We start from the raw sequence: 27,648 nt of genomic DNA on the forward strand, positions 1-27,648 counted from the left end.
GTTACAGAAAGGTTTCACAGTAAAAACCACTAGTGATCACAGTTATGGTGATTAATCACTTATATTGATCAAAAAAGGCTTGGAAGAGAATCATTCCTCTACAACTGCTTTTTATAATTTGCTTACAGTAATCAAGCGGTGCAGTAACATAATCTTTATATTTGATCAGCACTGCCTTGCTTCAGCGTTTGATCAGTATGGTCTAAGTTTTAGAGAGAGAGAGAGGGAGGCGGGTTTCTCTCTTGATCCACTTTCTTACTTTTTGTGTGGTAGCAGCATGGGTGGCAGGCAATACCAAAATAGGGATGTACAGCCTGTTGTTCGATTTAAAGTATCTTGCGTGATACTTTGCCTGAAAAGATGGTCATTTTCTTTCTCCGTTTCCCCACGAAAAAATGCCAAATACAAATCAATGAGATGCAGCGGTGAAACTTTGAAGCTGTCCTCATCAAGTGGACTGATAAAGCCTGGTCATGTAATGCCCCCATGTGATGCCCCCCATTACATTATATGCATGTAATAAATATGCAAATGTGAATTAGAGTGTAATCTGCATTAGGAACAAAGAAAAAGAGAAAAAAAGTGGTTATAATAATCAGCAGCTTATAGTTCAATCAATCAATTTTATCCAGACAGACATGATCACTATAGTGTTATAGTATTATTAAGTATTGTTTATTTAAACTAAGATCATTTACAGTATTTCATATGGCTTTTTGGTGCGTTTCTTAAAATGTAATGATTTATATTCTGTGCATTATCAAGTTGTTGTTTTTTTTAGGACAGGCAGATAGAAAAAGATTTCAGGCAGTCAGATGAAAAATCAGGGAAACTGTTTCTTAATGCTCCTGACATTGAGATTAGATTTAGCAGAATGTCAAAGGAGTTTGACTTAGAGGGAAAATCTGTGATGTTTGGAGAAAGGAGATAAATTAGAATGAAAAACAGGGTTTTGATGTGATTATCGAAAATACAAAAAAAAAAGATGGAAAATTGGACTAGCAATTGGATGGAAAGGAGGCTGTTGAAAGACCAAGTAATCTTATTGTTTGTTAGATAAAATCTAATGCAATGCATTGTTCACAGAAAAAAAGAACATTGGCTCCTGATGCATCTGCACAGATTAGATGTGAACAGAGAGACAAAAAAGTCTCAGTTATTTGAAAAGGGCAGACGTATCTTTCAGCAATTCAGTGTAATTAAATCGCTTGAGAATAACAGCTCAAACAAATACATAATTTGTCAGTAACAGGAGCGGAGAGAGGGTCAGAGTACAGTACATTACACATTATTTCCTCTTCAGGGCACTGGAAACATCTCATTGTGTAGGTCAGCTGTATTACATTATTGGCTGATGAATGAAATTCATAGGTGGGCGTACAAACACTGACACACACTGAGACGCAAACCACAGGAGCTTTCCTCTGAGATCAGACAGGCAGACAGCGGAGCTCGTGGCGGTGTGTGCTCGGCTATGAACGCCTGCCAAACTCAGAGTGTGGGCGAAGCTTGACTGTAAGGAGTCTGACATTTTTAGCCTCTTGCAGAGGGCAGGAGAGCCCCTGGATGTAGTATTGTATTCCCTGCGTACAGCCTTGTGTCTTGCCTTTAAGTGGCTATTATGTTGTTGTACTAGATTAAAATACCTCACTTTGGCTTTTAGAGCAACTACACCCTTATATCAAGTGTGTGGCTAAAGGAATACTTTGTGTATAATTTACTCACTTTGTGATTTGTTGTGAAGAAAATGTTTTTCAGGACTTAACCTGACAAAATTATCGACGGTGAAGTATCATGCACACCCACTGTTTTGCACCTTTCCTTGACTTTTCTCTATTAAATATTTCACAACATCAAAAACAAATTTTATCAGCCGGTCTAACTGCAGCAAAAAAAAAAACGTTTATGTTTCTTTTAGGTTGGAGTCCTCCACATAACCTCACGAAATTCCAAGGATTAAATGATTACATTGATGTTGTTAATATTGAACGTTCAGTAGCTAGGATGCATGGTGCTAATGAGAGTATTATTTTATGTTGGACGAGTGCTCTAAGTAAAATACAAGACTTTATGTAATTTTAGAATATATAGCGCAGCACAACTGAATGTGATCCAGGAATTTTTCTGCTAATTGTTAATAGTTTTTCCTTTTTTTGTCTCTAGACACAAATTCTTCTGTTTAGTACGATGAATTGTTGTATTGATGTGCAATTTGTTTGCTGTTGCCTTCAGCTTGTAATGTTTGTGGGTGAAGGAAGAATGAACACATATGCTCTCCTCTTCTTTTTAACAGTCCTCTTCGTTGTCATTGCAGGCCGATGCAGCCACCAGTTTCCTGCGTGCAGCTCGCTCAGGGAACCTGGACAAGGCTCTGGATCACCTGAAGAATGGAATAGACATCAACACAGCTAATCAAGTAAGATCATTTCATTCAACTCAGTATCTAAAAAGCTGTTTGTGTTTGTGCATGTGTTTGTGTGTCAGTGGGAGTAGAAAAAGATGCCACCCACAGATTTCAATTAACAAAATGGTAAATTAAATTGTTGCTGGTATCAAAATCAATTACAGCATTAATTTAGTGCTAACAGGGCTCAATAACAATATCAGCCTACATAGGGGTACCTGCTCTAAGAATCTTTTTATTTTCTTGAATATAGAACATTTTTAAGTAATTTCAAAGTGCTCAGGGCCAATCATATCTTGTTGTTTTTACTTCACATGGATCTCTGTGGGTATATTGCCACATTATTTATACATTTGTGTTTTAATTAACATGAAAAGGCAGGAGCTTGATGTTTTAAGTCCATGCATGTTTTCTTGGGGGAGTCATTATTGAAAAACGTTACAACTGAAGTCCAGTAACCTCGCACATTTTGCCAAGTCTAGCCATTATGACACTTAAATTGTCAGAATAAAGAAAAAGTGAAAGAGTACTTCTGAACCCATGCAAACATTAGCAGCAGACCAAGGCATGAGAACTTTATTGCTGGAGTTGTTAATGTTCCTCTGGAGAAATTTCCAGTGCTGCAGGTCTCAATTGTATTTTTTTATATACCGCAGGAGGGCAGATATTCATTCCACTTTATAAGCTTTTTGTCCTTGAAACCACCATTCATTCATTCATGCCCAATGGCAGCATATTGTAAAAAGCAGAGTTTTTCTAGTTTGCTCTGTGCCTTCTGGCTAACTTTTCTTCTGAGCATAAAGTATTGCATCATGAGATGCTCTGCTGTTTTTGGGATGATTTATGTCGGCACTACACATTGTTAGATCAGCAAGACACATCTTTTTCTCAGGCCACAATATGCAAGATGTCTGATATTCCGCTATATTCTGGATGTAATTCTGATAACACATGTACTGTCCCAACTGCCTATTGGTTCAGCAAACTTTTTATTGCTGCCCAGTGACCTGTCAGCTAATCATCTTAGCATGAGCTTTCACAACAAAAACAATTAGCACCCAACACTGGACCATTAAACCGTCCCAACAAACTCCCAACAACACCAAAACAGCTGGACTTTGTTGATAAACCTGATGAGAATTGTTAGGTAACCTCAGCTGTGTGATGCTAACAGTTAGCCCAGTCATTGTGTACGGCAGATTCTTACAACTGTGCGCGGTGCATACCTCACACTCCTGTAGCAGCTACAACCCACACAGTCTGTGATGTTGTGAACTCGAGTGCGATGTATTTGACCAAGTTGGCAGTTCAGTGTGCCAATGCCATCAAAACATTTGAAAGTATTTATATACTACACACCAGTCTGCTCACATTCTTTGAACGAAGTACTATATTGGTTTTAGCATCACTCTAAGGTTACTTGTATTTGTACTTTAACACTACCCAGCCCTACTGATGTTTAGGAGAATATGGAGCATTTGTCACCCCACTGTGGGACACTTAAAGGCTTTCCCTCAGTAAGAAGGTCATGATTATGAAACAGATTTAATGGAGAATGGTACTCCCGAACTTCAGTTTATTCCTCTGAGGAAGAACAAACTGTACAAAATTTTGTGTTAGTAGTCTTTAAAGGAACTTGGGGGGGGGGGGATTTGTATGCACCACATAATGTCACAAAAATCTCAATGGAACGCTGTTCTGCAGTATCAGCCAAGGATGTAAAATAAAAGACCAAAAAGAAAATTAAAAATTCACGACCCCTAGACCTCCTGATTCACTGTCTTTTGTGTAAAGTGGTGTGCATAAATAATTGAGTATATTAGATTATAGTCCCCTCAATCTTCTGCCCTACTGTCTGCTCTCTTACACCTTGTTGCATCATGACCAAAACACAACAAATTTAGGCAACTGAATATCCATGAGACACAGATGTGTGGAAGTGAGTGTGTGTGTGCAGTTTGGATACATGCACCAGCTTGCCAGCAACTTGTGTTAAGGATGATTGTGGAGTGGGAGTGATGTCTGGTGAGTGAATAGACGAGTGCTTTTATACACAGACAAAACACTGTCAGTGAGATGGAGGTCTGGGCATTAAGAATGAACGCACTCAGTCTGTGTTGTACTACTGAGGCATGTAGCACGTGCACCACAGGGAGACAGAAGATGAGATACACATGATAGATGACTATTTAAATAGCAGGAAATGCACATTTTGCATAATTTTCAAGGGCCCTTATTATCTATGTATTAAGATTGCAATCAACTAGATAATTACCATTGATATGATCTACAATAATTGAATTTCACATCCGCAACCATATGATCAATTATATTTCTATGGGCCCTAAATTTCATACTCCAATAGGAATTATTTCCCTCAATTTTATTTTTTTTTATGCAGCTCTTTCTTTCAGAGGTTTATTTTCTTTACTATTATATTGATGGCTTTTTACTGAGGACTGAGGCAAGGGCAGAGATGGTATTTTTATATGTGATTTATGTGTTTCTGTAGCCTGTCCTTGCTATACAACCCTGCAGGCTCTTGTTGCTCTTCTCTCCTCTCTCTCTTTTTCCTGTTTTTGTTGAGATATCAAGCTACCATACAACACTGTGCTTATGTCTGTGTCTGTGTATACATTTATGTATTTATCAATCGTAAGTAGGTGTTTGTGAAAGAGGTGTTAGTGAGCATCGAAGGTGTTATTTTTGTGTTGAAAATAAAGCTGAATGTCACGGTGCACTTGCTTTAAGTCCAGTGTGTGCACAGCAGACGTTCACACGCTACATTTAACAGTGCATGTAATTGCAACTGATACACGGCATGTTTCCCATCACTCTGCGCATGCTCGCTGGGAGACTGTGTTGCTCATTTGAATTGAGTGACACCGCAGTATGGTGGGAAGCTTGAGCACAGTGTGGATTAGTGAGACTCCTGGTGGTCAGATTGGTTACAGCAGCCAAGTTGCAGCTCAGTAATGCAATATGTAGCCAGCCAGAGCCACAATCAGACAGACAGAAAATGCTAAGATAAAACAGTTGTCTGTCAGCCCCCCTCCCCCGTGCTCCCCTCTACCCATCAGCCTCATCAGGCTGTTCATTTTGTCAAACTGCTGTCGTTGTGGGTTTATCTGTTATTTTTAGAGAAACATTAACAGGGTGACTGATGTTCCGCACAGCTGGAGGAAATCTGCATATGTTGTAGTGATCACAGGAGCATGAGACTGAAGGAATGCAGTCTTTCTTATTGTCATTCTTTGCAAATTCCCATTCATAAAGTGATGTCATTTAAATACAGATTGAACTTGGGAATTTTATGATGTTCAGGAGCAGAAGTGAGGCACATTACAGTCTGGGTTCTCAGACCATTGCCTTAATAGCACATTATTCTGAAAGGTCGTGAGATACTTTATGTGCCAGTGGTTGCGGCGAAGACCACAATGATCAAGGCCAAAGAGAGAAGACAAGGCTGGCCTTGACATAGATGTATAGAGAGGTCTTTGCACAGATCTGTTCCAGTTATGTATTTAGAGGAGACACTACAGGTGACATCTTGTTGTGGTTGTTGTTGTCGTTGTTGTTTCTTTCATGCACTGGTCAATTTTGAGATTTTGGGCTATTTTGCTTTTTTTCTCAGACTAGTCAAAAAAAAAAAAAAACATTCAAAATTCACATTAAGGTATTTTAGTCCAGAATTGTATTCTGTTGATGTATTATTACAGTGCATATTTCATTAGATAATACCATATTTGTAAATCTAAACATAAAATTTCAGAAAACGTGTAACATAGTACAATAAGTAATTGTTTGGATGTAGGTAATCAACTAGAGAAGTTTTATGGTGACTTCTGTTCATTGAAACTTTTATTCAATTTACATGTAATGTCTTATCTTTGGTTTAAATTTAAAGGCCATTTTCTCAAATTATTATTTTTTTCTTAATGCAAGCCAAAACTTTGGATTCACCCAACTTTACAGTTTTACAGTCTATATTCAGAAGGTTTTTGCAGAGGAGTTTATCTATATATTATTCAAAACCTCATTTATATGATGTTTTATTCATTAAAAGGAGGAGGCGCTAAGGAGGCACAATGTGTTTCTTCGCACAATGTGTATATTTTACACTAACTTGCAAGACCACAACTTCACTCATTAAGTTGCCCTGAGAGAAGTGGTATCACTTTTCAATTAATGTGGACTGTTATTATAATAATCCCAATTATTAACAGGATTATCATACCATTACTGAAGCTTTAAGGTACAGGTAGTCCTATATTTGACCAAAAGTTCATAGTTTGTGACTATGAATTATTAATACTGTAATGTGAGTTGGTGATAATGTTTTAGAGAATTATATTATATATTATATATATTTTTCCTAACTTAAATGTGACTAAACCTCTCTGTCTTCTCCCCAAGAATGGTCTAAACGGGTTACACCTGGCCTCTAAAGAAGGTCATGTCAAAATGGTCCTGGAGCTGCTACACGCTGGCATTGAGCTGGAAGCCACCACCAAGGTACTTTTTCTCTCTCTGTGCTCACTAATCTAAAATGAACAACACACTTTAACTGACATGCCTTTTCAACATCTTTCTTAACTTTAGCTGAGCTCAAAGCTGTGTACAAAAACCACTGTAGTAAGCATCCATGATAAATTAGCGTACCTGTAACCACAAATACTGACACTGCTACAAGGATAATGGATGAGCCTAACATTAGGAATTCTTTAACAAAATAAATCAATATTGGAAAAGAAGCACCAGTGCTTCTATCTTTAGTTTAACTACAGGTTATCTGCTATATCATGTTATGCCATCAGATGGATTATATAGCAGGGGCTGAGTAGAGGGGGGTGACTTCTGGAGGTCCTACCCCAATTTTTTTTTTTTTTTTTTCTAAATACTATTTCCTAAATACATTTAATAAAATTGGCTAAATGTTTTTCTGTTGTCAATTCAGATTGTCAAAGTCTACATTTACTCAGCATTGGAGGGGGTCTTTGTTTTGCCCAAAGAGCAGCTCAGATTATTATGACATGGATTCAAATGTAGCAGATTGTCAGCTAAACATCATTCTATGAGCTTAACTCCTGCACAGTATAACAAAAATAGTTTCAATTTTTCTGTTTACACCAAATTCATTCCCTAACTTTATTATGCAACCTAAAAAATTGCAACATCAGATAGTTTTTTTCCCTTTTTTGTTAGGTGGCAGGAGTGAAAATTAGTCATCCTCAACATTTGTCGTGTTGTAGTGTCAGAATGTTGAAGAAATACAAACTAAGATGTAGGCTATGCAGGCAATTTTTATCCTTGGCAACTTCCATCAGAACCAAGAGGAGAGAGCACATTAGGCCATTTGGAGCTTCTTTACATAAGCTTCCTGTGACTGATTTAGAACTGATTTTAAGGTCTTCCTCCTTGTATACAAAGCTCTAAATGGGTTTGGACCAAGCTACATTGCTGATTTCCTTGTCAGCTATTTACCTTCACGATCACTGCGGTCATCTGCTGCTGGTTTATTGGAAGTTCCCAGCAACAGCGGAAAGAAAATAGGAGGTGCAGCCTTTGTCAGTCACACCCCAAAGCTATCGAACACACTGCCTATAGATATCAGAGAAGCCAGCTCACTAAATATTTTCAAAAGAAAGCTTAAACTGCACCTGTTCACTCTAGCCTTTAACTAGCCCTGACTTTCTAAAACCCTTCCTCCAGTCCAGACTGCTACAACTCTTTTGAAAAGTTTTAGCTTGATTGATTTTATGACTTATGGTTTTAAGCACTTCATTTTTGTTTTGAACTGTTTTTAAACGTCTTTTTATGCTGAATTGCCTTGCTGTTGTTTTTCCCAAATGATGTACAGATTTTTAGGCATTCTGTCCATCTCAAATGGCTTGAAAGACACACCTCTGAAATAAATGGGAAAAACAATCCCTAGGGAACACGCCCCCAGAAACCCTTGGGTTTGGGCTGAGCCCCAAATGATTACAACATCTGGCCCTGCCACTGTTATTGAATTTTCAGTTTAATAAGGAAAAGAAAAGGCTGCCAGTTTATAGAGAGAATAAATCCTTTCGTCCTTCACCTGAGGGTCTATGTGCATCTATATTATTCAGCATACTTTTTGCTTTGTTACAGTTGGCTTTTTTATAACGTATAGTCGTTTTGTTTTAAAAATGAACTAAAAGGACATTTTCATTGCCACAGTTAATATCTTATGTACCGGTTAAATATAATTCACTTGATGCATTCCAGAGTTGAGCTCTCCATGTAGAGATCTAGGCCATTAGGTTGGAATCATTTTCCTCATATGCACTCTACTTTTCCTCTCTCTCTCTCTCTCTCTCTCTTTCCGTATGGTTTTATGTGTGTGTGTCTATGTGTGCGTGACCTCCAGAAAGGGAACACAGCTCTCCATATCGCAGCGCTGGCAGGCCAGGAGAAAGTGGTGGCTGAGCTTGTCAACTACGGTGCCAACGTTAATGCCCAGTCACATGTGAGTCACTTACTGTAAGCTTTGAGCAGGAGATGAGTGTGCAAGCAAGCATGCTAAGTCAGTATGTGTGTATATGTGTGTGCGTTTGAGCGTGTGCGCGTGTGTCCGTGCATGCATTTTTATACTGCTGTGGTTGCATATGTGACAAACCTGCTAAAGAGTTTGTTTGCATACAGTATCTGGATGAGTGAGTGTACCTGTGCGTGTCCTTGTGAAGATAAACACCTGTGGCCAGTTGCACTAATGACCCTTACTTTTCTCGTTAAGTATGATACTTGACCCTTTGACACCTGAGTAAAATGGTTTGATTTCTTTCAAAAACATGGGGAAAACACAGATGAAAATAACCTGAAAAAGTTTTTTTTTATGTATTTATTTTTATTTTCAGCAAGATGATTTTAAATGTATAATTACAATGATTACAAATATATATTTTAGACATTTTCCCTTATTTTTGATATTTTTCTAATGTTATGAGAAATATTTTTCTTAAACCGATTTTCAGGTCATTTTCTTCATTACCTTTACTAATTTCTTGCAATTTGTGGAATATGTCTTGCAAAGTTGGTTATTTGTTCCCTTTTTTTTAATCTAAGCAATTTTCTCAGGGTTTGAATAGTTTTTTAGGGGTGTCTGAATGGAGCACAAGAAAACAGGTTAGGATTATTACAATAACTTTTGTATTTTTCAATCTAGACCATATTTCCTGATTTTATGTTTATGTGACTAATGGGTACAATTATTTTTTTATATTGAGCAAGAGTGCTGCAGCAGGCAGCCGTGAAAAAACTGCAATGTAATATTACTTTAAAAGATCCCGAATGTAAGAACATTTAAAATCTTAAGAGAGCATTTTAAGGAAACCTTAGAGAAAAGACATAAGGGTGTTTTATGCAACCAGTTCTATTTTAAAGAAACATTAAGCTCGAACTCAGAGTCTCAAATCCCTATATGTATGCCAGAGTTCCTGCAGATCCTTATTAAGTCTTAAACAGCACTGAATTTGTTCATCTAAATCTTGTATGATAATGATAGTAGAACCAACAGCACTAATACTTTGCGTCCAGCCAGGATGCTGTGCAGATGATATACTGTCTGCTTGCTAGCTGTCACTATACACTGGACTACATGGGGAAGTGCAAATTAAACAAAAATTGGCTACTAGAGCAATTCATAAGAAGTTCTGTGTATTTTATGCACAAAAAAATTCAAACTCTGCACGATGGGAATCCAGGCACCGGAATCCCACATGCGGGGTGAGAAACTCAAGATTGCCAAGAAAACCCACCAACAAACAGCAGGTATTTCCCACTTCTGTTCTACTCTCATCTCTGCAATGCCTCCACCCCCATATTGGATAGTTGCACCAGAGTCAGCAGCAGAAAGCAGAGGTACTGTGACAGTGACAAAGCATTGACCATACAAGTCAAGTGAGGAAGTAGGAGACCTATTCTGTGCAATGTTCCTGGACTTAAAAACTGTTAGATCTACCTTGCCTTACACTGTAGGAACCCTGGTATGCAGATGTGTTTTTTTTCTGGCATCCTTATTATTGTGTGTTTATGTATATTTAACTATATGTAATATATGTTTGCCTTCACAGAAAGGGTTCAGTCCTCTTTACATGGCAGCACAGGAGAATCACTTAGAGGTGGTAAAGTTCCTGCTCGAGAACGGTGCCAATCAGAGTCTCCCAACCGAGGTATGTGTGTCTTCAGACTGGCTGTTTTGATTGTGAGCTTGCACTAAATAGAACGCATATTGCTGCTTTTTTTCATAAAGAAGGGCATATCAGGCTGCTGGATATTTTATCTTTCAGTGTATCTGCTCATAGAATTTAATATTACATCGTGTTGAATTCATTTTGTCCCTTTTCTCTCCCTCTTATACGTACATTCCTTTCTCATTTCTTTGCACCTTCCTGACCTCCCTGCTTTTTCTTGCCATATCTCCTCCTTTACACTCGCAGGATGGCTTCACTCCTCTGGCAGTAGCTCTCCAGCAGGGTCATGAAAATGTTGTGGCACTGCTCATCAACTATGGCACCAAAGGCAAGGTCCGCCTCCCTGCGCTGCACATCGCTGCACGAAACGACGACACACGCACTGCTGCAGTGCTCCTGCAAAACGACCCCAACCCTGATGTTCTCAGCAAAGTATGTGCTCATTAAGATTGTGTGTGCAGGTGTAATGGTTTAGTTAGTGTACTATAAAAATAGAATCAGCCAAAAAACAAGAAAAATACATTGCATGAGCAGAAATAACACATTTACAATGTAATTTCCTTGAATGCAAAGGAAACTCTCCAAGCAAATTCTGAAGGAAAACATCACTTAATGACAATAACCAACCTTTTGTGCTATCGTCTGACTTTTCTCTTTAATTATATGTCTGTAACTGTTCTTTATTCTGGGTTATACACATTGTTGTAATCTTGTATTTTTAATAGGAATATAAATAGATTGTAATTATCCTTATTTATACTTTTTTTCTCGCTCTTTTCCATTATGTCTCCCTCTGTGTAGACTGGCTTCACACCTCTCCATATTGCAGCTCACTATGAGAATATGAGCGTAGCCCAGCTGCTGCTGAACAGAGGAGCCAATGTAAACTTCACCCCCAAGGTCAGTTGATCTCAGCTGTAGGATCAGAAACAACCTCTGAAAGGAATGATGAGTGCTATTCAAACATCGAGAATATTATAAACGATACCAGAATCTTAACATTTCCCTTCATTTCATTTCATTTCCCTTTATAGAGTTCTGTTTTTTTGTCTCCATGCCGGCGTTAGCCATAGCCAGAGGCATTCTTTTTTTTGGATTGTCCGTTTATCCCATTCTTGCGAACGCAATAACAAGACCACCTTGAGGGATTTTTTTTCAAATTTAGGCACAATCGTTCATGTGAACTCAACAATAAAGCGATAAGATTTTGGTGGTCAAAGGTGAAGGTCACCGTGACCTCGTCTGTCTTTTTCTTGTGAACATAATATCTCAAGACCACCTAGAGGGAATTTTATCAAATTTGGCATAAATCTCCCCATAGACTTAAGGATGAACTGATTAGATTTTGACAGTCAAAGGTCAAGGTCACTGTGACCTTGCATCCAACTCATTCTCAGGATTGTGATATCTCACAAACACCATCAAAAATTTTCTTCAAATTTGGTACAAACATTCACCTGGTCTCAGCAATGAACAGACTTTGCTTTAAATGTCAAGGTCAATTCGACCTTGCATCTGTCTCATTCTTGTTAGAATTAGATTAGAATTAGCTAGAATTTAGATACTTTAGATTAATACTTTGAGAGATTGTAGTTTCAATAGAACAGCTTGTGTTATAGTTAGGTCTTGTTATGTTTGAAGAATTCTGGAGAGAGAAATGTCTTTAGTATTAGAAAAGATTGGAGATTCTAGATGGAGGATTTTCACTATAAGCCCTTTTGGGTTTCTTACCTCTCCTGCACAATCCCTGCTTTGTTTGTTTTTCCAAACTTGTTTTTATTACATTTTGTGCAATAATAGAATTCAAATTCAGGTGATGGTTAATACAACTGACTTATTTCTTGCCCCTGCGTCTCTAGAATGGCATCACACCCCTTCATATAGCCTCCAGGAGGGGCAATGTGATGATGGTCAGACTACTGCTGGACAGAGGAGCACAGATTGATGCCAAAACTAAGGTAGTGTACTGTTCAGCTCAGCCCTGCTCTGGCATTTTGTCACTTATACATGCTAAACGCTTCCCAATATCTATTTCCTCCATCTGTCTGCCTCCCTGCTGATTTGCTCATTCCTGTCTCTTAAATCATTTAAAACCCTTCCAAGTACTCTCCTCTCTCTCTCTTTGCAGGATGAGCTAACTCCTCTCCACTGTGCAGCCAGGAATGGTCATGTTCGTATAATTGAAATCCTGCTGGAACATGGTGCTCCCATCCAGGCGAAAACCAAGGTAGATGATTTTCATCAGGGTGTCCTTAAAATGTCTGTTGAAGGTACTAGGCCTTAAAAGTTATTAAATTCCAGAGGTATTAATTGCCACAAACAGTTGATCTTAAAAGGTCTTAAAAAGCAATAAAGTTAAGTCTCTAATACAGGTGGAAACCCTGTTAAAGAAATACTGCAATTGGTGTGGTTTTCTTTTATCCATTACCGTCCTTTGGGGCTCTGCAATCAGCGGTGATCAACAGGGTTTACTGTTACTGTTCTGATTTTGACTTTATGAATTATGTTTTCAATTTTATGAAATAATTTAACTACTAGGTGAGAATCCATGTTTTGATACCAACTATGTTTCCAAGGCCAATGGAAAATAAGCAAATTAACCAGCTTGCTGGAATTGTACACTTTCATCCGATTTTGGCTAATTAACTAAAATCAAGATGTTTGACACATTGGTCTGTTTACCGAGCTAGATCTGGCCTTCATCGGCAGTGGATGTTCAGACTACTTATATGATCTGCAAGCAATTTCAGCACAATATGCTGATTTATCTCCACTAAGGATGCAGAGATTCAATCTTATTTACCGTGTGTGTGCTACAAACGGCATGATATGTGTGCATCTCTTTTTTCTCTGCCTAACTTTTCCCGCTTCTGCCTGTGTCCTTTGATTTCTCTTTGCAGAACGGTCTGTCCCCCATCCACATGGCAGCTCAGGGGGATCACATGGACTGTGTCAGGCAGCTACTGCAGTACAACGCTGAGATTGATGATATCACGCTGGACCATTTAACTCCTCTTCATGTAGCAGCCCACTGTGGTCACCATCGGATGGCCAAAGTCCTACTGGACAAGGGGGCCAAAGCCAATGCACGTGCTCTGGTAGGTATTTGTGTCTGTCTGTATTCATTGAGCACAGTGATGCTGCAAAAGACCAGACCAGACTTTGGTTAATAAGGGCATAAAGTTAATTTTGCTGTCAGGCTTGAAGTAAAACTTTCTCTGTCTGCAGAATGGCTTCACACCTCTCCATATTGCTTGCAAGAAGAACCACATGCGGTCCATGGACCTGCTGCTTAAGCATTCTGCTTCCCTAGAAGCTGTCACAGAGGTGAGACGATGTGACCACCAGAGACGGAGTCTGAAACTGAACAATTATCCACTCGTTTGGTGCAAAGAGAAGTTTAACCCAAGTGGCATTCACTAAGCAGTCCTTGTCATTTTTAACAAACAAGTATTTTTGTCTGTATTTATTGCTACGTGTGTACATGTTCAAGGTCAAGCAGTGGCAGTACATGAGTAGCTTACATGGCTTTGAAAAACAAGGACTGTACTATATTTCAGCCTGTTGTTATTCCCAGGTCATCTGCTTTGTCATGCCCCTCGGCATCTCAGAGAGACGCACAGACCACCCTATAGCATATCTAAGTGATGCACAGCTTAAATACTTTGTATCATGTGGTTAATGTTGTGGCATTGTTGTTGAAGCCCTGTGTGTCTCATAAAGACTCAAAAAGGTGCCTTTAGTGTTAATATCACACGTTGAGGGATGTGATAAAGCATCACATTTGACGACCTGGGGATTAGAATGGGCTGCACATTTTAACCCCCATTCAATGCCAGTGTCATCTTCATTAAAAGATTCAAAACTGGCTATTTTCTGTTTATTAAATGGGAATATTCATACTGTTGTCCTTTGCTGTCAAAACTACTGGAGCAAAATGTTGACACCAATCAATTAATGCCAGTCGGTCAGATGTGGCTAATGAATTAAAATGTCACTCGACTTCTCTGTAATGCTTTGATATTGAGCTTTGGTGACCTTCTCTGTCTGTGTGTGTGTGTGTGCAGTCTGGTCTCACTCCTCTTCATGTAGCAGCATTCATGGGCCATTTGAATATAGTGAAGAACCTGCTCCAGAGAGGAGCTTCACCTAATGCTTCCAATGTGGTAATAACCCCTTTTGTACCATAAAACTGAACATGTTCTTCTTCATTTTCTTTTCTTTCACATCACTGTCAGACATTGCCAGTTTTTAAGTAAGTCATATTCAGAGGTGCCAAAAACATTTAGTCTCTTTCTGTTAACATTTTTTTAACAGAGAGTGAATTCTACTCTTTGCTATATTATAGGTTTTGTGTATAAGCTTCAGAAAATGCTTGTTATTAATGACATCTGTGGCTGTTTAATCCAGTGTAGTGAGCATCCTATTGCTCACGCTCACAATCTGAATATAGGCTGAAGTGAGCACCTGGACATCGGCCCAAACAGTGACATGACAACCATGAGACTAAGGATGATTGACAGGCATCATGTTGATACAATGCCATGCTATCAAATAAGTTATTATTATTATTATTATTATTATTATTATTAGTAGTAGTAGTAGTAGTAGTAGTAGTAGTAGTGGTAGTAGTGGTAGTAGTGGTGGTGGTTGTATTATCATTGGCCCTGTGATACTGACTAGCTTTCCATTTCCAAATTTCTGCTTTTTTTGGCTAGCACAGAAAGCCAGTGCTTCCTGTGCAGGGGACCTGTAGTGCTTTTCCTGATTTTCTGTCATATGTGATGCACTGTCAGATGTTTATAGTAAATATGACCAAAGTTTCAAAATATTTTAAAAAAAAAAACTTGAAAACATGAAATTATAATAAACATGAAAATAAAAAATCATCTTTTTCTCTATGAGCTAGATTGAATATACTCAGATGTACGTGGTTTACATATTGATTACATCACTGTTCAGCAATATGTCATATTTGGTGAATGGATTGAAAATCTCAGTGACATGCTTTGGGTGGCTTATTATTATGTAATTTGAGTGACAGGTTCATCTGTATTTATCTCCACCAGAAAGTGGAGACTCCCCTCCACATGGCGTCCAGAGCGGGACACTGTGAAGTTGCTCAGTTCCTGCTGCAGAACGCAGCACAAGCAGACACCAAGGCTAAGGTACGAGCCTTCTAGTCATAAAAACCTCAAGAAAAACTTTGTGTTTGTTTTGTATGTTTTGTTTCTGCTGCTGCTGTTCAGTATTTGCAGAGGTCTTCATTGCTTTTTAAATGCGCAGTTTCATACCTCAAGTACATGAATAAATTGGAATACATCAGTGTTAGATTATTTTGGGTGGTTGGATAGTGGTGTTACTTCATTACACACTACTTAATGATATCCCTTTCACTCTTAAATTGACCATTCTCTCCTTGTGTCCAGGATGACCAGACACCTCTGCACTGTGCGGCCCGCATGGGCCACAAGGACCTTGTCAAGATGCTCCTTGAGCACAAGGCCAACCCCGACTCAGCTACAACTGCGGGCCACACGCCCTTACACATTTCTGCACGCGAAGGACATGTTCACACTATTCGTATTTTGTTGGATGCTGGGGCTCAGCAGACCAAGATGACAAAGGTAGAGATCGAAATTGGTTTCCTAGGCATTAATGCTAAATTACTGCGAGAGGATTTCAGGCACTGCACTATTTAAAGCTCTATTTGGTGACTTTTATAAAAATATTCTTTGTCATATTTTTTTTTCATATTTTCTGAAAGCATCATTATATTGTGACTATCGTACATGAGGTAATTTGTGAAAAAAAAAATCATGTCCTCTTCCTTGTAGTCCTTCTCATGGCATTTGCAAGAATCCACCTCACGTTAACAAAAACAATGACTCAGAGCAGAGGAGTGTCTACTGCAGCTGTTAATCATGTCCATCACTGCTTGTGAACTGCAGTAAAACTGTTAAACAAGGGAGCACTGATGAAATATGATTAGTCGTTAATGCAAATACTTTCAGAAACATATTTTAGTGTGCTGTTCGGCTGTAAAAAGTGACATTTTGACCTGGCCGACATGTTTTAAGCTGTCAAGCAAAAACCAAGCACCACCCAGCAGATGGAGGAAAAGTCACCAACCTGCAGCTTCAATGCTAACATGTTTTTTTATTATATCTAACTTGCAGTAATTTCTTTTGATATTTGTATTTGGGAACTTTCCTCTGCAAGTGCATCAATTGTAATTTCCTAACTTCAAGAGCACTTCCAGGTTTATGTTATGCTTAATTATATATAATTCTGTAACACAGACTGAATTTTATTAATGTTACTCTTAGTAGAAAATACATATTTTCTTAAGAATTAATGAGAAAACTAACCTGTCTGTGTTTACTTTCTAACAACAGTGAGTATAATATACAGTAATGACAACTGTGTTTTCTTCTGAGCAGAAAGGCTTCACTCCCCTCCATGTGGCCTCTAAATATGGCAAGGTGGACGTGGCTGAGCTCCTACTGGAGAGAGGAGCCAACCCTAATGCAGCTGGGAAGGTGAGACAGTCTGTACTCTCTGCAGTTAGTTCAGCTCCCTGAAGCACAGAAAAACAATAATTAAGTACTCTTTACACACCTTTGAAGAGCGATTCAGCCTGAAAGTTTGACCCGATAGAGATGACTTTGGGATATCATCTGATTTATAGATTATCATGGTATGTGTTTCATATATACATGTTTTTTTGTGTGCATGTCTATGGGTTTATATATATGTGTACATGTGTGTATATGTGTGTGTTTAACAGAACGGTCTGACACCCCTTCATGTGGCCGTCCATCACAACAACCTGGATGTTGTTAGACTCCTGGTCAGCAAGGGAGGATCTGCACACAGCACTGCCCGAGTAAGATGCTCACATATGTGTGCGCGCACATACTCACACAGGCAGGCCAACACGGCATGCCCAACCATCGCTGACACCCACGCTAAAACAGGTCAAATGAGCGTGCGATTTTTAAACATAAAGTAATGTAAACGACAGCCTCCAAAGCTCTCTCTCATCACAGATTTCAATCTAAAATTAGACAGTGCTAAGAAAAGCAATGCCCACTCTTGCATGTCTGTATGTCCTTGTTTCTCGCTCCAGAATGGCTACACTGCCCTGCACATAGCGGCAAAGCAGAACCAGATGGAGGTGGCCAGTTGTCTGCTGCAGAACGGGGCAACTCCTAATTCAGAGTCCCTCCAAGGCATCACGCCCCTACACCTGGCTTCACAGGAGGGGCGGCCCGACATGGTGGCCCTGCTCATCTCCAAACAGGCCAACGTAAATCTGGGAAACAAGGTACGCTTTTAGGATGGATCAAAGTCTTTCAGACTCAGAGGGTTAAAGATGATTTTTTTAAGCTTTTCACCATTTAAAATGATCCTTTCTTTGTTCACCTTGTGTCTGTTTTAGAATGGGTTGACCCCTCTGCATCTTGTGGCTCAGGAAGGTCATGTGGGAATCGCTGACATGTTGGTTAAACAAGGAGCTTCCGTTTACGCTGCTTCACGGGTAAGTTACCCCACCGCCTCTCACACACAGTAAGATGGAATTGGCAGTATCGGCTTTGAAATGGCCTGCCCAAGGAGATAACGCTGGCAGAATCTATTTTTCAGGGTTCCCACAGATCCTTAAAAAGTCTTAAAAGGCACTGAATCCTTTAATCTAAAAATAAGGCCTTAATTGGTAATAAAATGCCTTAAATTAATCTTCCAATAAAATCTTTCAAATATCTTAAGAAGACATAAAAACAACATTTTATAAAAGTATCCGTACTTTGAATGACCGTATAATGATTTTTAAGTTTGATAAATGCTCGCTGCCTTTTTACAATTTTGCATTTTCATGTTTGTAAGAGTTTACAAGTTTACATAATATCCAAGCTGTCTGTAAAGAGGTATTAATGAAGCTACTGAGCAGCAGCCAACTGTCTCTCTCTCTCCCTCTTTCTCTCTCTCTCTCTCTTGTCTCAGATGGGCTACACACCCCTTCATGTGGCCTGTCACTATGGCAACATCAAGATGGTGAAGTTCCTCCTGCAGCAGCAGGCTCATGTGAACAGCAAGACAAGGGTAAATGATCTCTGTTTCACTTGTACAATATACTGCATATGACTTGATCTGCGGATGTGTCGAACCACTGGCTGTGTGTTTTTGTTTACTTGTTTGTTACTTCGTGTTTTGTATTTTAGAGGTCTTCAAGGGTCCAAAATGAGGGAAGCAAACCCAAATAGACCCAAAAAAATGTTCTGAGATCCTATAAGACCTGATCAATTAAAATGTTGCTCTCACCTGTCTTACTGTATATAATGTTTAAAAATCTTTCAGGTATCTGCTTTAATTTTATTTTATTCTTTTGTTGCTTTTTTATTTCCATTGTGATGTGAGCTGCTGCAGCAGCTTAATTTCCCGGCTCGCCATCCATCTTTTTGCCACACTGCCTCCAACTTGCTGGCACTGCTGCTCAACGTTTGTTTTTTCTTTTTGTTTGTTTGTTTTTTTACCCCAATATCGCCCCTGTAATCTGACCCTAAATCAGCCTAATCATCAAGCCAGTTCCACGTACAGCTCTTATGTGTGGGGCTATCATGGGTTTTCTTCAATGCATTCAGGTATTACACATAGTGATAAAGAGACCCAGGACCTTTGGTAATAGTTTGAGACACAACGCAAACCTAATTGAGTATAATAATATGTGGACCCACCCTGTGTGAGTCCAGGGTTCTAAGTTTCAGTTACACCCAGACTTGGTATTGGCATTAGACTGCAAAATCACTGATGGAAGTACTATCTGTAATTCTTCTATTGAGACTCTCCTCCCTCCTTTTGCCTCCAGATGGGCTACACCCCTCTGCACCAGGCAGCTCAGCAGGGCCATACTGATATTGTCACCCTGTTGTTGAAACACGGAGCCCAGCCCAATGAGATTACTTCGGTGAGTCCTTTTGTCCAAAATATCATTTTCCCTCCATCCACATCCTGCATGTTCTTAAGGGAGATGGTCAATAAACTACAAGGTAATATCACTTTGATAGTGCCTTCATGTGCAGCTCCAATGGTAGGTCCTAAAGTTTTTTAACTTGTTCTTTTTTTGTCTTAAGTTACAATACTCATCCCATCTGTGGTGATAAAAAGTAGAATGAACCACTCAGAGAAAAACATATGTGCTACATTTGAGTACCCTCTTGTTTCCAGTCACCATTCATCCCTATATGCTGATAATTCTGTATTGTATTTTTGCAATGTGTATCATTTCCCCCTGTTAATATTGGACAATAGCACAAAACAATGTATTTTATATGCATTTTCAATATGTTACATGACCCACCTTCATTGATAGAATACTAGATATGTTTTTTTTTTTTGGTTTTTTTTTTTGCATCTGTAGGTTTGCAATTACTTTACATCAGTTCAGTATTTCAGAGTTCAGAGTTTAACTTGTCATGATTGACATTAAAGACATCTTGTAAAAGGAGGGCCCCAGCCAAACGAATTCTGTCTGGGGCACTTTAACATGGAACCCCTGTTCTACTGCAATGTTGCCCTTTAAAAAAATATGTATTTACACAATATATGTCAAACAATTGAAAGCTTTATCACATCACATTGTATGGCAAAATAACATGTCACGTTTATTGTTTTTTTTTTATTTTTTTTTTATATATTTAAAGTTAAAATCAATTTAAGAATTTTAGGTGATGTTTCTCATCTCTCTCTGCACAGAATGGGACATCTCCCCTGGGTATTGCCAAGCGGCTGGGTTACATCTCTGTCATTGATGTGCTCAAACTGGTTACCGAGGAGTCCGTCTCCGCGGTGAGCAACACATCATGCATGGTTCACGTGGTTACACCAGTGCGCAAATAAGTAGCCTTGACACGCCATGACTAAGATGTTCAATCAAATAATTGTCTTGATCAGGTTCAGCTGCCTCACCTGCTTGCAAAACAAATTCAGCATTTTCCTGCTGCTCTCCTCTCTTTCCATTTCACTCTCTCCTCTGTCGCTGCCATATCTCTCTCTTGCAACATCCTCTGCTTCTCGCAGATCACGACAGAGAAGCATCGGATGAGTTTCCCAGAGACAGTAGATGAGATTTTGGATGTTTCGGAGGATGAAGGTAGGCTATCCGATTTAATTATTTTATGTTATCAATTGTACAGCTTTGATAATTAATTTTCAGCTCTGATTCGCTATTTCTGAAGAAGAAAGGAGGTACACTGACACTTCAAAGTACCACCATGAATTTCAATATGTACATGACTGTTTGTAACACCTTTTTCCGTTTGTTTTGTAGGGGTTGCCCAGCTAACGTTAGGTAGGAGTGTGTCTGTATCTCTGGCTTGTCCGGTCCGGTGGCTAGTGAACTTGTGCCTTCATCGCAATTCTCATTTTCTCTGTGTGTCACTAATTGTCTTTTTTAATCAGTTCGTCTGACTCTGCTCTCAACTCCAGCTCTGTTTGCTCCTCTCTATCTTCTCAGTCTTTATTCTCTCCTCCTCCACTCCGTCTTACCTTAGAGATTTATTTGAATAATGTGTCAGTTTTTCATCAGCATGTAGTCAGGACATTTTCCTTTTACCAGCGTTCAATGCACATCTGTTCGTGGGCTCATTATCGACAAAATCTTAGTATTTCTGCATTTAAAAGATAAACAGCTCCCTTTCATTTGAGCCATTTGGAAAACGAGTGCTCCTGCCTTTTACAGCCTAACTGATCAATAAGCTGATCACACACATGCTGTGCCCAAGCTGTGACACTCAGCACGCACAGTAGCTGCTCATGTAGTCGTCTTTCTGTTTAAAAGAGACTCAGAATTCAATTAAATCAGTGTAATTTTTACAACACATTTTGAAGGCATTTTTGTACATGCAAGCTTCATTTTAATCTATTTTGTTCTTGTACTTGTTTTATTGTATTGCTTTCTCTGCTTTAACATGTTTTCATTTACCTGTACAGCTTGTTCCAATGAATGTTTAATTGTCTCCGTTCGTGAAGTGTTTTATTGTTTACTATTGTTGTTATGATCATTATTTCAATATCATTCCTCCTTAATAATTGAGGTATTTTCTCCTACACAGAAACAACCATCACCACATGTGATTTCATCTTTAATGGGCATGCTCACTAAAAAAGCTGTCACCAGGTGCCTTGCAGTTTGCCGTCCATGCAGTGTCCTTAAACTTTGTTAATATTCACTGTCTTACCAGTCCCTCTTCTTTCACTCCTTTGGTTTCCATCAGCTCTGGTTGTTGTTGGTTTGACTCCATTGCTTAGACCGAAATATTTGAGATTGCTTTGTGGCCATTTTTTCTGTGGTTTTCATGGAGGTGAAGGGATGGGAAGGATGGTGGTGTAATGATTACTGTGTTTGTTTATTGAGAATTGCATCAAGTGACATTATTTTGAAGTAAACCACAGTTCAATCTGTCATTTATTAAAAAAAAGTCCAAATGCATTGGGTAAAAAGGTGAATTCCATTGGCAAATCATTTTATCTGATTTAAGAAACTCATACGACTGAGTGGAAGAACTTGAGAGTTGAGATCAGCATCATTTTGCCCTGTATCCCCCTGGTCTCGTCCTTTTCTCTCTTAATTATTAATGTTCAACCTGTTCTTTGCCCATTTTCATTTTGCCTTTCTTGCTTGTTTTCCACCTTTCTTACGTGTTTATCTTGCCCACAGGAGATGAGTTGCTCGGGATGGATGGAGCACGCTATTTAAAGCTTGATGACTTTAAGGACCAGGACGATGACTTCCTCTCCCCGAAGAAAACCCTCAGAGACTTTGAGGGCGGCATGGGAACCACGTAAGTCAGGAACTCACGTTTCTGCATTTTTGGTGTCTGGTGAAGAGGGGCTTTCAAGGTGAAAGTTGAATCAGCATTTTGTTTTGGTTTTTAATTGTTTTCAGGAATATCCAGCTTAACAGATGTTGTAAAATGGCCCAGCTGGCCAAGTTATTCGACAGTGACATTTGGTTAAATTTAGGTTGTGATGATGTCTGATGCCAGAGGGAGGATTGAGTGAGTAATTGAATGACTAGCTTTGATAATTTAAGGCCCTGACACACTGGGCCAATGGTCAATGTAGGGCCATCATGGGCATCTGCCGCCCTAGTTTTGGCAGTGAGTGTCCCTCACTGTTGGCGCTAGTCGGCCCTTGTCACCTGTTTTTTGGCTGATTCAGCATGTCGAAACGGCTTCAGACACAATGGAGCCCTTCGGTGAGTGAAATCACTCTCACCAGCAGCTAAGCTCAGTTTACGAAGAGCGAAACAGAAGTGATTAAAGCAAACAAACAATTAAAGTCAAGAGGGTGTGAGATTTAAACAGATATGTAATATAAGGAAAGATTTGGGGGGAGTGCCATTCAGCTCTTCAGCAGAAACAGCTTGTAATTTTTTGTGGTATTGTTCACTAGCACACGGTAAATATCCTTTGTTCTTTCAACATCAGCTTGTGTTGTTAATGTGCTAACTGGCAAACTAGCATCATGAATCTGCCCTGTTCTTCCTGTTTTCCTTTAAATGGCGAATACAGACTACTGCCACCTGTTGGTATGGAGAGTTATTCACAGGCGCAGAACATGCGTATCTGCTAGTTGGCTGTTGGCTGCAGTCTTAGCAGTGTTTTCACATACAATGGTGTGGCCAAAACACAGGCGACTTGAGGCGACGCAACAGTCAGCCTTCATCGCCAGTAGTTCTTTGATGTTTGGTGTGTTTACGCCCTTACAGTATCTCTGCCTTAAATTATGAAAAAGCTGTGATAAATATGTTTTTTTTATTGCGGAATAATAATTAGCAGTTTTTTTGTCTTACATAACTTTCTCCTTCCTGCAGGCCATATTCTCCTGCTATTCCCAGGATCCCTTGTGTGTCCCCAGAGACTGTACTGCTGGATCAGGTAGGCTTATCTCATGATGTTTAGAGGGTGCTTTGCAATTGTAAGAATTTGCTTCTTTATCCAGTTGAAGACAGGTATTAATTTGTGAACGCCAAAAAATGTTCTGGTGTTTATTTTTATCTCTTCTTTTCATCTCTCTTAGATTGTCTCCTCCTTTCTGGTTTCCTCTCTGTCTGTTTCTGTCTATCACTGTGCTTTTTTTTATCCCCCTCTCTCCTCTCTCTCTCCTTTTCTCTGACTTTTATCTTTTTTTCTGTCTTAATCTTCTCAGTCATGGTTATTTAACTGCCTCTCAATTTTTCATTGCTTGTCTTTTTTCACTCTGTGACCTCAGCACACCCCTGTTCCACTGCCAAAGGAGTATGATGAAGACTCTCTTATCCCAAGCAGTCCGGCTACGGAGACTTCAGACAACGTCAGCCCTGTGGCAAGCCCTATTCACACTGGGTCAGCTAACAAAACATTTTGCTTCATGATAATCTTCCCTTTATTTAGGCTTAATTATGTTATTGATTGATATTGCTTGTCAGGCTCATCATAAAGAGGGGATTTTGGGTTAGGGTTAGCAATTATGGCAAAAATGGAATAAAGGGCAATAATTGTGAAAAACTTTTTTTTAAAAAAGTGAATTTAGAATTTAGACTCACATGTATAGAATGTGAGAAACAGGGTTTCATTTGGGGATTAGACAATCTGGAAAAGTCTTGTTTTGATTAAATAATTTCTTTGTTAGTAGTGACAAAACAAAGATTTCTAAATGGGGGAAGCCAAATTCAAAAACTCCATAACTGACAACGCATCACTTTGCAGAATAATCTTTTACATGATCAGTGATCATCGCTATTGTGGTGACATCCTTTACATCAAATCATCAATGATGCCAAGACTGAACCACAGACACTCCACCCACGGATGTGCTTCCTACAGTGCTGGCAAATGGCAACACATAACCACAGATAGTGGTTATAAGTGCTGTTCTCTATTAAATTCATCCATTTTCATCTGTTTATCTGGTGCTGGGTCGTGGGCAGCAGGCTGAACCCCTGACGTCCCTCTCCCCAGCAACACTTTCCAGCTCGTCCTTAGAGTGTTCTTGGTCTACCCAGGCCTCATACCAGTTGGACGTGCCCAGAAAACCTCTAAAGGGAGTCCCCCAGAAGGCATCCTGGTCAGATGCCTGACCCGCCTTAACTGGCCACTTTCAATGCAAAGGAGCAGCGTCTCTACTCTGAGCTCCTCACCCTATCTCTAAGGCTGAGCCCAGCCACCCTACAGAGGAAACTCATTACTGCCACTTGTATCTGCAAACTCATTCTGTCGGTCGCTACCCAGAGCTCATGACCGTGGGTAAGGGTTGGGTGGGATGGATGGTAAATCTAGTGTTTTTTCCTCTGGAATGACTCCCTCTTTACCACAACAGTCCAGTGCAGTGCCCTTGTCACTGTGGACACCACACCAAACTGCCAATCCATCTCACGCTCTATTTTACCCTCACTGGTAAATAAGACTACATGATACTTTGACTTTATTTTCAGCAGTAACTCTCTCAAACCAGAGGCAGCAATCCACTGTTTTCTGGCAGAGAACCATGGCCTCAGACTTGGAGGTGCTGACTCTCATCCCGAACACTTCACACTCTGCCACAGAGCGCCGCAGTGCACGCTCAAGGTCACGTTGTGATGAAGCCAACAGAACCACATCATCTGCAAAGAGCAGAGATGCAATTCTGAGGTCTCTAGAGTGGACACTTTTTCTCTCCCTGCTGCTTCTTGAGATTATGTCCATGGATATCACAAACTGGAACAGTAATAAGTGATAACCTTGGTGGAGGCCAACACCCTTTGAAAACATGTTTGACTTTGTGCTGAGTGTACAGACACAACTTTGACTCGCAGTAATGACCCCAGTACCTCATACTCTGGGAGTCCCCCCCACAAGGCACTCAGTTGCAAGTTTTCTCCTTTTAAAAACAACCCAAGATTCTACTGTTTATGGGATGATATATAAATGATACATCTTGCTTTACTAAATCACAAATGTTTTTCTGTGCATGTGTTTACTCTTTGTTTATAATGTTAATCCACAAAATGCATGTCATTTCCACCAAATTCAAAATGTTAATTTTCAAAGTCTGCTGAGTCATAATTTATGCACAGCACAGTGAATCAGCATTCAAAAAGCAGAATATAAAGTGTAAGAAAAGATGAACTCATGAGAGCAAAAAAGTCACCCTGACACACACACACACACACACACACACACACACACACACACACACATATATGAAGCAGCCTGTCTAATGCAAGATCAAACAGCATGCGGCTCTTTTTCAAGTGTTTTTATGTCATTCTTGCTGCACTTAGTGGCCGCTCCAGATGGCCTGTCCTCTGCTTCCATATCTGGAGAATCAAACGAAAAGGGCATCGACATAGTGAACTGGTGTCTGCTTTGTGAATCACTCTAAAACAGACAGGGACCAGATCTATTCTAAACACTGTTAAATTGAATAAACACCAAATGAATTATCCTTTTCTCTCTCATTCAGTGGAAGAATTGCCCTTGAGGAAGGCCCAGTATTGATTGTTACATTTTATTTGATGTTTTGAAAGTGTTTTTTATTAATGCTAAATGCATCTTGGTCATAAAAACATAGAGCTTAAATATGATTTGAACCTTTTCATTTATTATCGTATTGCTGTTTTGACTCTCAGCTTCCTGGTGAGTTTTATGGTGGATGCTCGAGGAGGCTCCATGCGAGGCAGCAGACACCATGGCCTGCGAGTTATTATCCCTCCTCGAACCTGCACTGCACCAACACGCATCACCTGCCGTCTGGTCAAACCTCAGAAGCTGACCACACCGCCTCCACTGGTGGAGGGGGAGGGGCTTGCTAGCCGTATCATCTCCTTAGGGCCATCAAGTATGCAGTTCCTTGGGTGAGTCAACTTTGTTGTTGGTTTGAAGAGAAAGAGAGACAGTGCTGCACTGGGTCAAGAAACTAGCTGCTTATGATCATAAAAAAATCAAATGCTTTTCAAGGATAGTGCAAGAAGTCAGATAAGAATGAAAGACAATAACTGTCCAACTGTCGTAGAAGTCCAAGGTATAGGTTAGGAGTCTGAACAGCATCCGAGGCGCTTGGATTGTAAGTAAAAAACATGCATGACCACAATCATCCATCTATTAATAAAGGATCTTTACTTACAATCAGAGTGCATTGAATGCTTTTCAGACTGCCAACCTATAACACAGATTTCTGCATTAGTTAGCTGGCCAGTCATTGTTTTTTGGGGGGTTTTTTTGTATTTTCTTGTCTATGTTTTGGTGGGTAATAGAAGAATCAGAATTTTTGTGCCTGTATAAAATTAAAGGAATGAAACTTACAATGAAAGAAATGTTTAAACAACATTTTGTGTTTGATTTCCACTTGTTTTATTTCCTGCAATTTTCATTTTCATTGAATTACAATATTTATAAAACTGTTTTAAAGATAGTTAGCATGCCAGCTGTCAACTCAAAAAGAAACTAGAGGTTAGAATGACTTGCACTGGATTTGTGTAAGATAATCACAATAATGTGCTATGTCTTGTGTCAAAAATAAATTAAATGGATAAATTAAAAGCTGATGATTATTACTCCATCTAGTGGACATTAACATGTCTCAGGGCAATACTGTAAATAAGGGAATATACCTAAAAAGGGGAGTGATAATCCAGCTACAATATTGGATCCAAACAAAACTGATTTGTTTTTTTTCCCCATAGGATTAAAATCATTCTGTGTTTATCAGCAGAAGCCTTAAACCTGATTGTAAAACAGATTTTTATGCAGTTTGTTCTTTATTTTTTAACAGACCTGTAATAGTAGAAATCCCCCACTTTGCCTCACTGGGCCGAGGAGACAGAGAGCTTGTGGTCCTCCGCAGCGAAAATGGCTCAATCTGGAAGGAACACCGCAATCGCTACGGTGACGAAGTGCTGGAAACTATTCTAAATGGCATGGATGAAGGTCAGTGTGATGGCAATGAATGACTGTTTGTGAGACCTTGCACTACTGCAGATCAGTCAGTCTTAATCTTGATTTATGACGC

General features: G+C 39.4%; 1 protein-coding gene across 10 annotated transcripts in view; it reads left to right on the forward strand.

Annotated features, from left to right (window-relative positions):
• ank1b (ankyrin 1, erythrocytic b) overlaps positions 1 to 27,648 on the forward strand; it is a 139,147-nt gene that overhangs the window by 84,566 nt on the left and 26,933 nt on the right. For 9 of the 10 annotated variants that reach the window (XR_015775262.1, XM_088071501.1, XM_088071502.1 and 6 more), the window contains exons 4-30: positions 2,315 to 2,416; positions 6,821 to 6,919; positions 8,799 to 8,897; positions 10,501 to 10,599; positions 10,867 to 11,052; positions 11,422 to 11,520; positions 12,480 to 12,578; positions 12,749 to 12,847; positions 13,521 to 13,718; positions 13,849 to 13,947; positions 14,688 to 14,786; positions 15,690 to 15,788; positions 16,050 to 16,247; positions 17,064 to 17,162; positions 17,411 to 17,509; positions 17,753 to 17,950; positions 18,065 to 18,163; positions 18,625 to 18,723; positions 19,487 to 19,585; positions 20,374 to 20,466; positions 20,698 to 20,770; positions 20,948 to 20,968; positions 22,337 to 22,460; positions 23,495 to 23,558; positions 23,893 to 24,005; positions 26,270 to 26,494; positions 27,412 to 27,566. Coding sequence is in view for 9 of the 10 variants with exons in the window: in XM_088071501.1 (XP_087927627.1) it covers positions 2,315 to 2,416; positions 6,821 to 6,919; positions 8,799 to 8,897; positions 10,501 to 10,599; positions 10,867 to 11,052; positions 11,422 to 11,520; positions 12,480 to 12,578; positions 12,749 to 12,847; positions 13,521 to 13,718; positions 13,849 to 13,947; positions 14,688 to 14,786; positions 15,690 to 15,788; positions 16,050 to 16,247; positions 17,064 to 17,162; positions 17,411 to 17,509; positions 17,753 to 17,950; positions 18,065 to 18,163; positions 18,625 to 18,723; positions 19,487 to 19,585; positions 20,374 to 20,466; positions 20,698 to 20,770; positions 20,948 to 20,968; positions 22,337 to 22,460; positions 23,495 to 23,558; positions 23,893 to 24,005; positions 26,270 to 26,494; positions 27,412 to 27,566 (3,136 nt within the window). In the remaining variant the exon portion in view is untranslated. The remainder of the gene's footprint in view (positions 1 to 2,314; positions 2,417 to 6,820; positions 6,920 to 8,798; positions 8,898 to 10,500; positions 10,600 to 10,866; positions 11,053 to 11,421; positions 11,521 to 12,479; positions 12,579 to 12,748; positions 12,848 to 13,520; positions 13,719 to 13,848; positions 13,948 to 14,687; positions 14,787 to 15,689; positions 15,789 to 16,049; positions 16,248 to 17,063; positions 17,163 to 17,410; positions 17,510 to 17,752; positions 17,951 to 18,064; positions 18,164 to 18,624; positions 18,724 to 19,486; positions 19,586 to 20,373; positions 20,467 to 20,697; positions 20,771 to 20,947; positions 20,969 to 22,336; positions 22,461 to 23,494; positions 23,559 to 23,892; positions 24,006 to 26,269; positions 26,495 to 27,411; positions 27,567 to 27,648) is intronic. The other variant, XM_088071503.1, reaches the window with a different exon arrangement.

Source organism: Plectropomus leopardus, chromosome 20, assembly GCF_026936395.1.
Source record: "Plectropomus leopardus strain MGB_pleo_1.0 chromosome 20, ASM2693639v1, whole genome shotgun sequence".
Lineage (NCBI taxonomy): Eukaryota > Metazoa > Chordata > Actinopteri > Perciformes > Serranidae > Plectropomus > Plectropomus leopardus.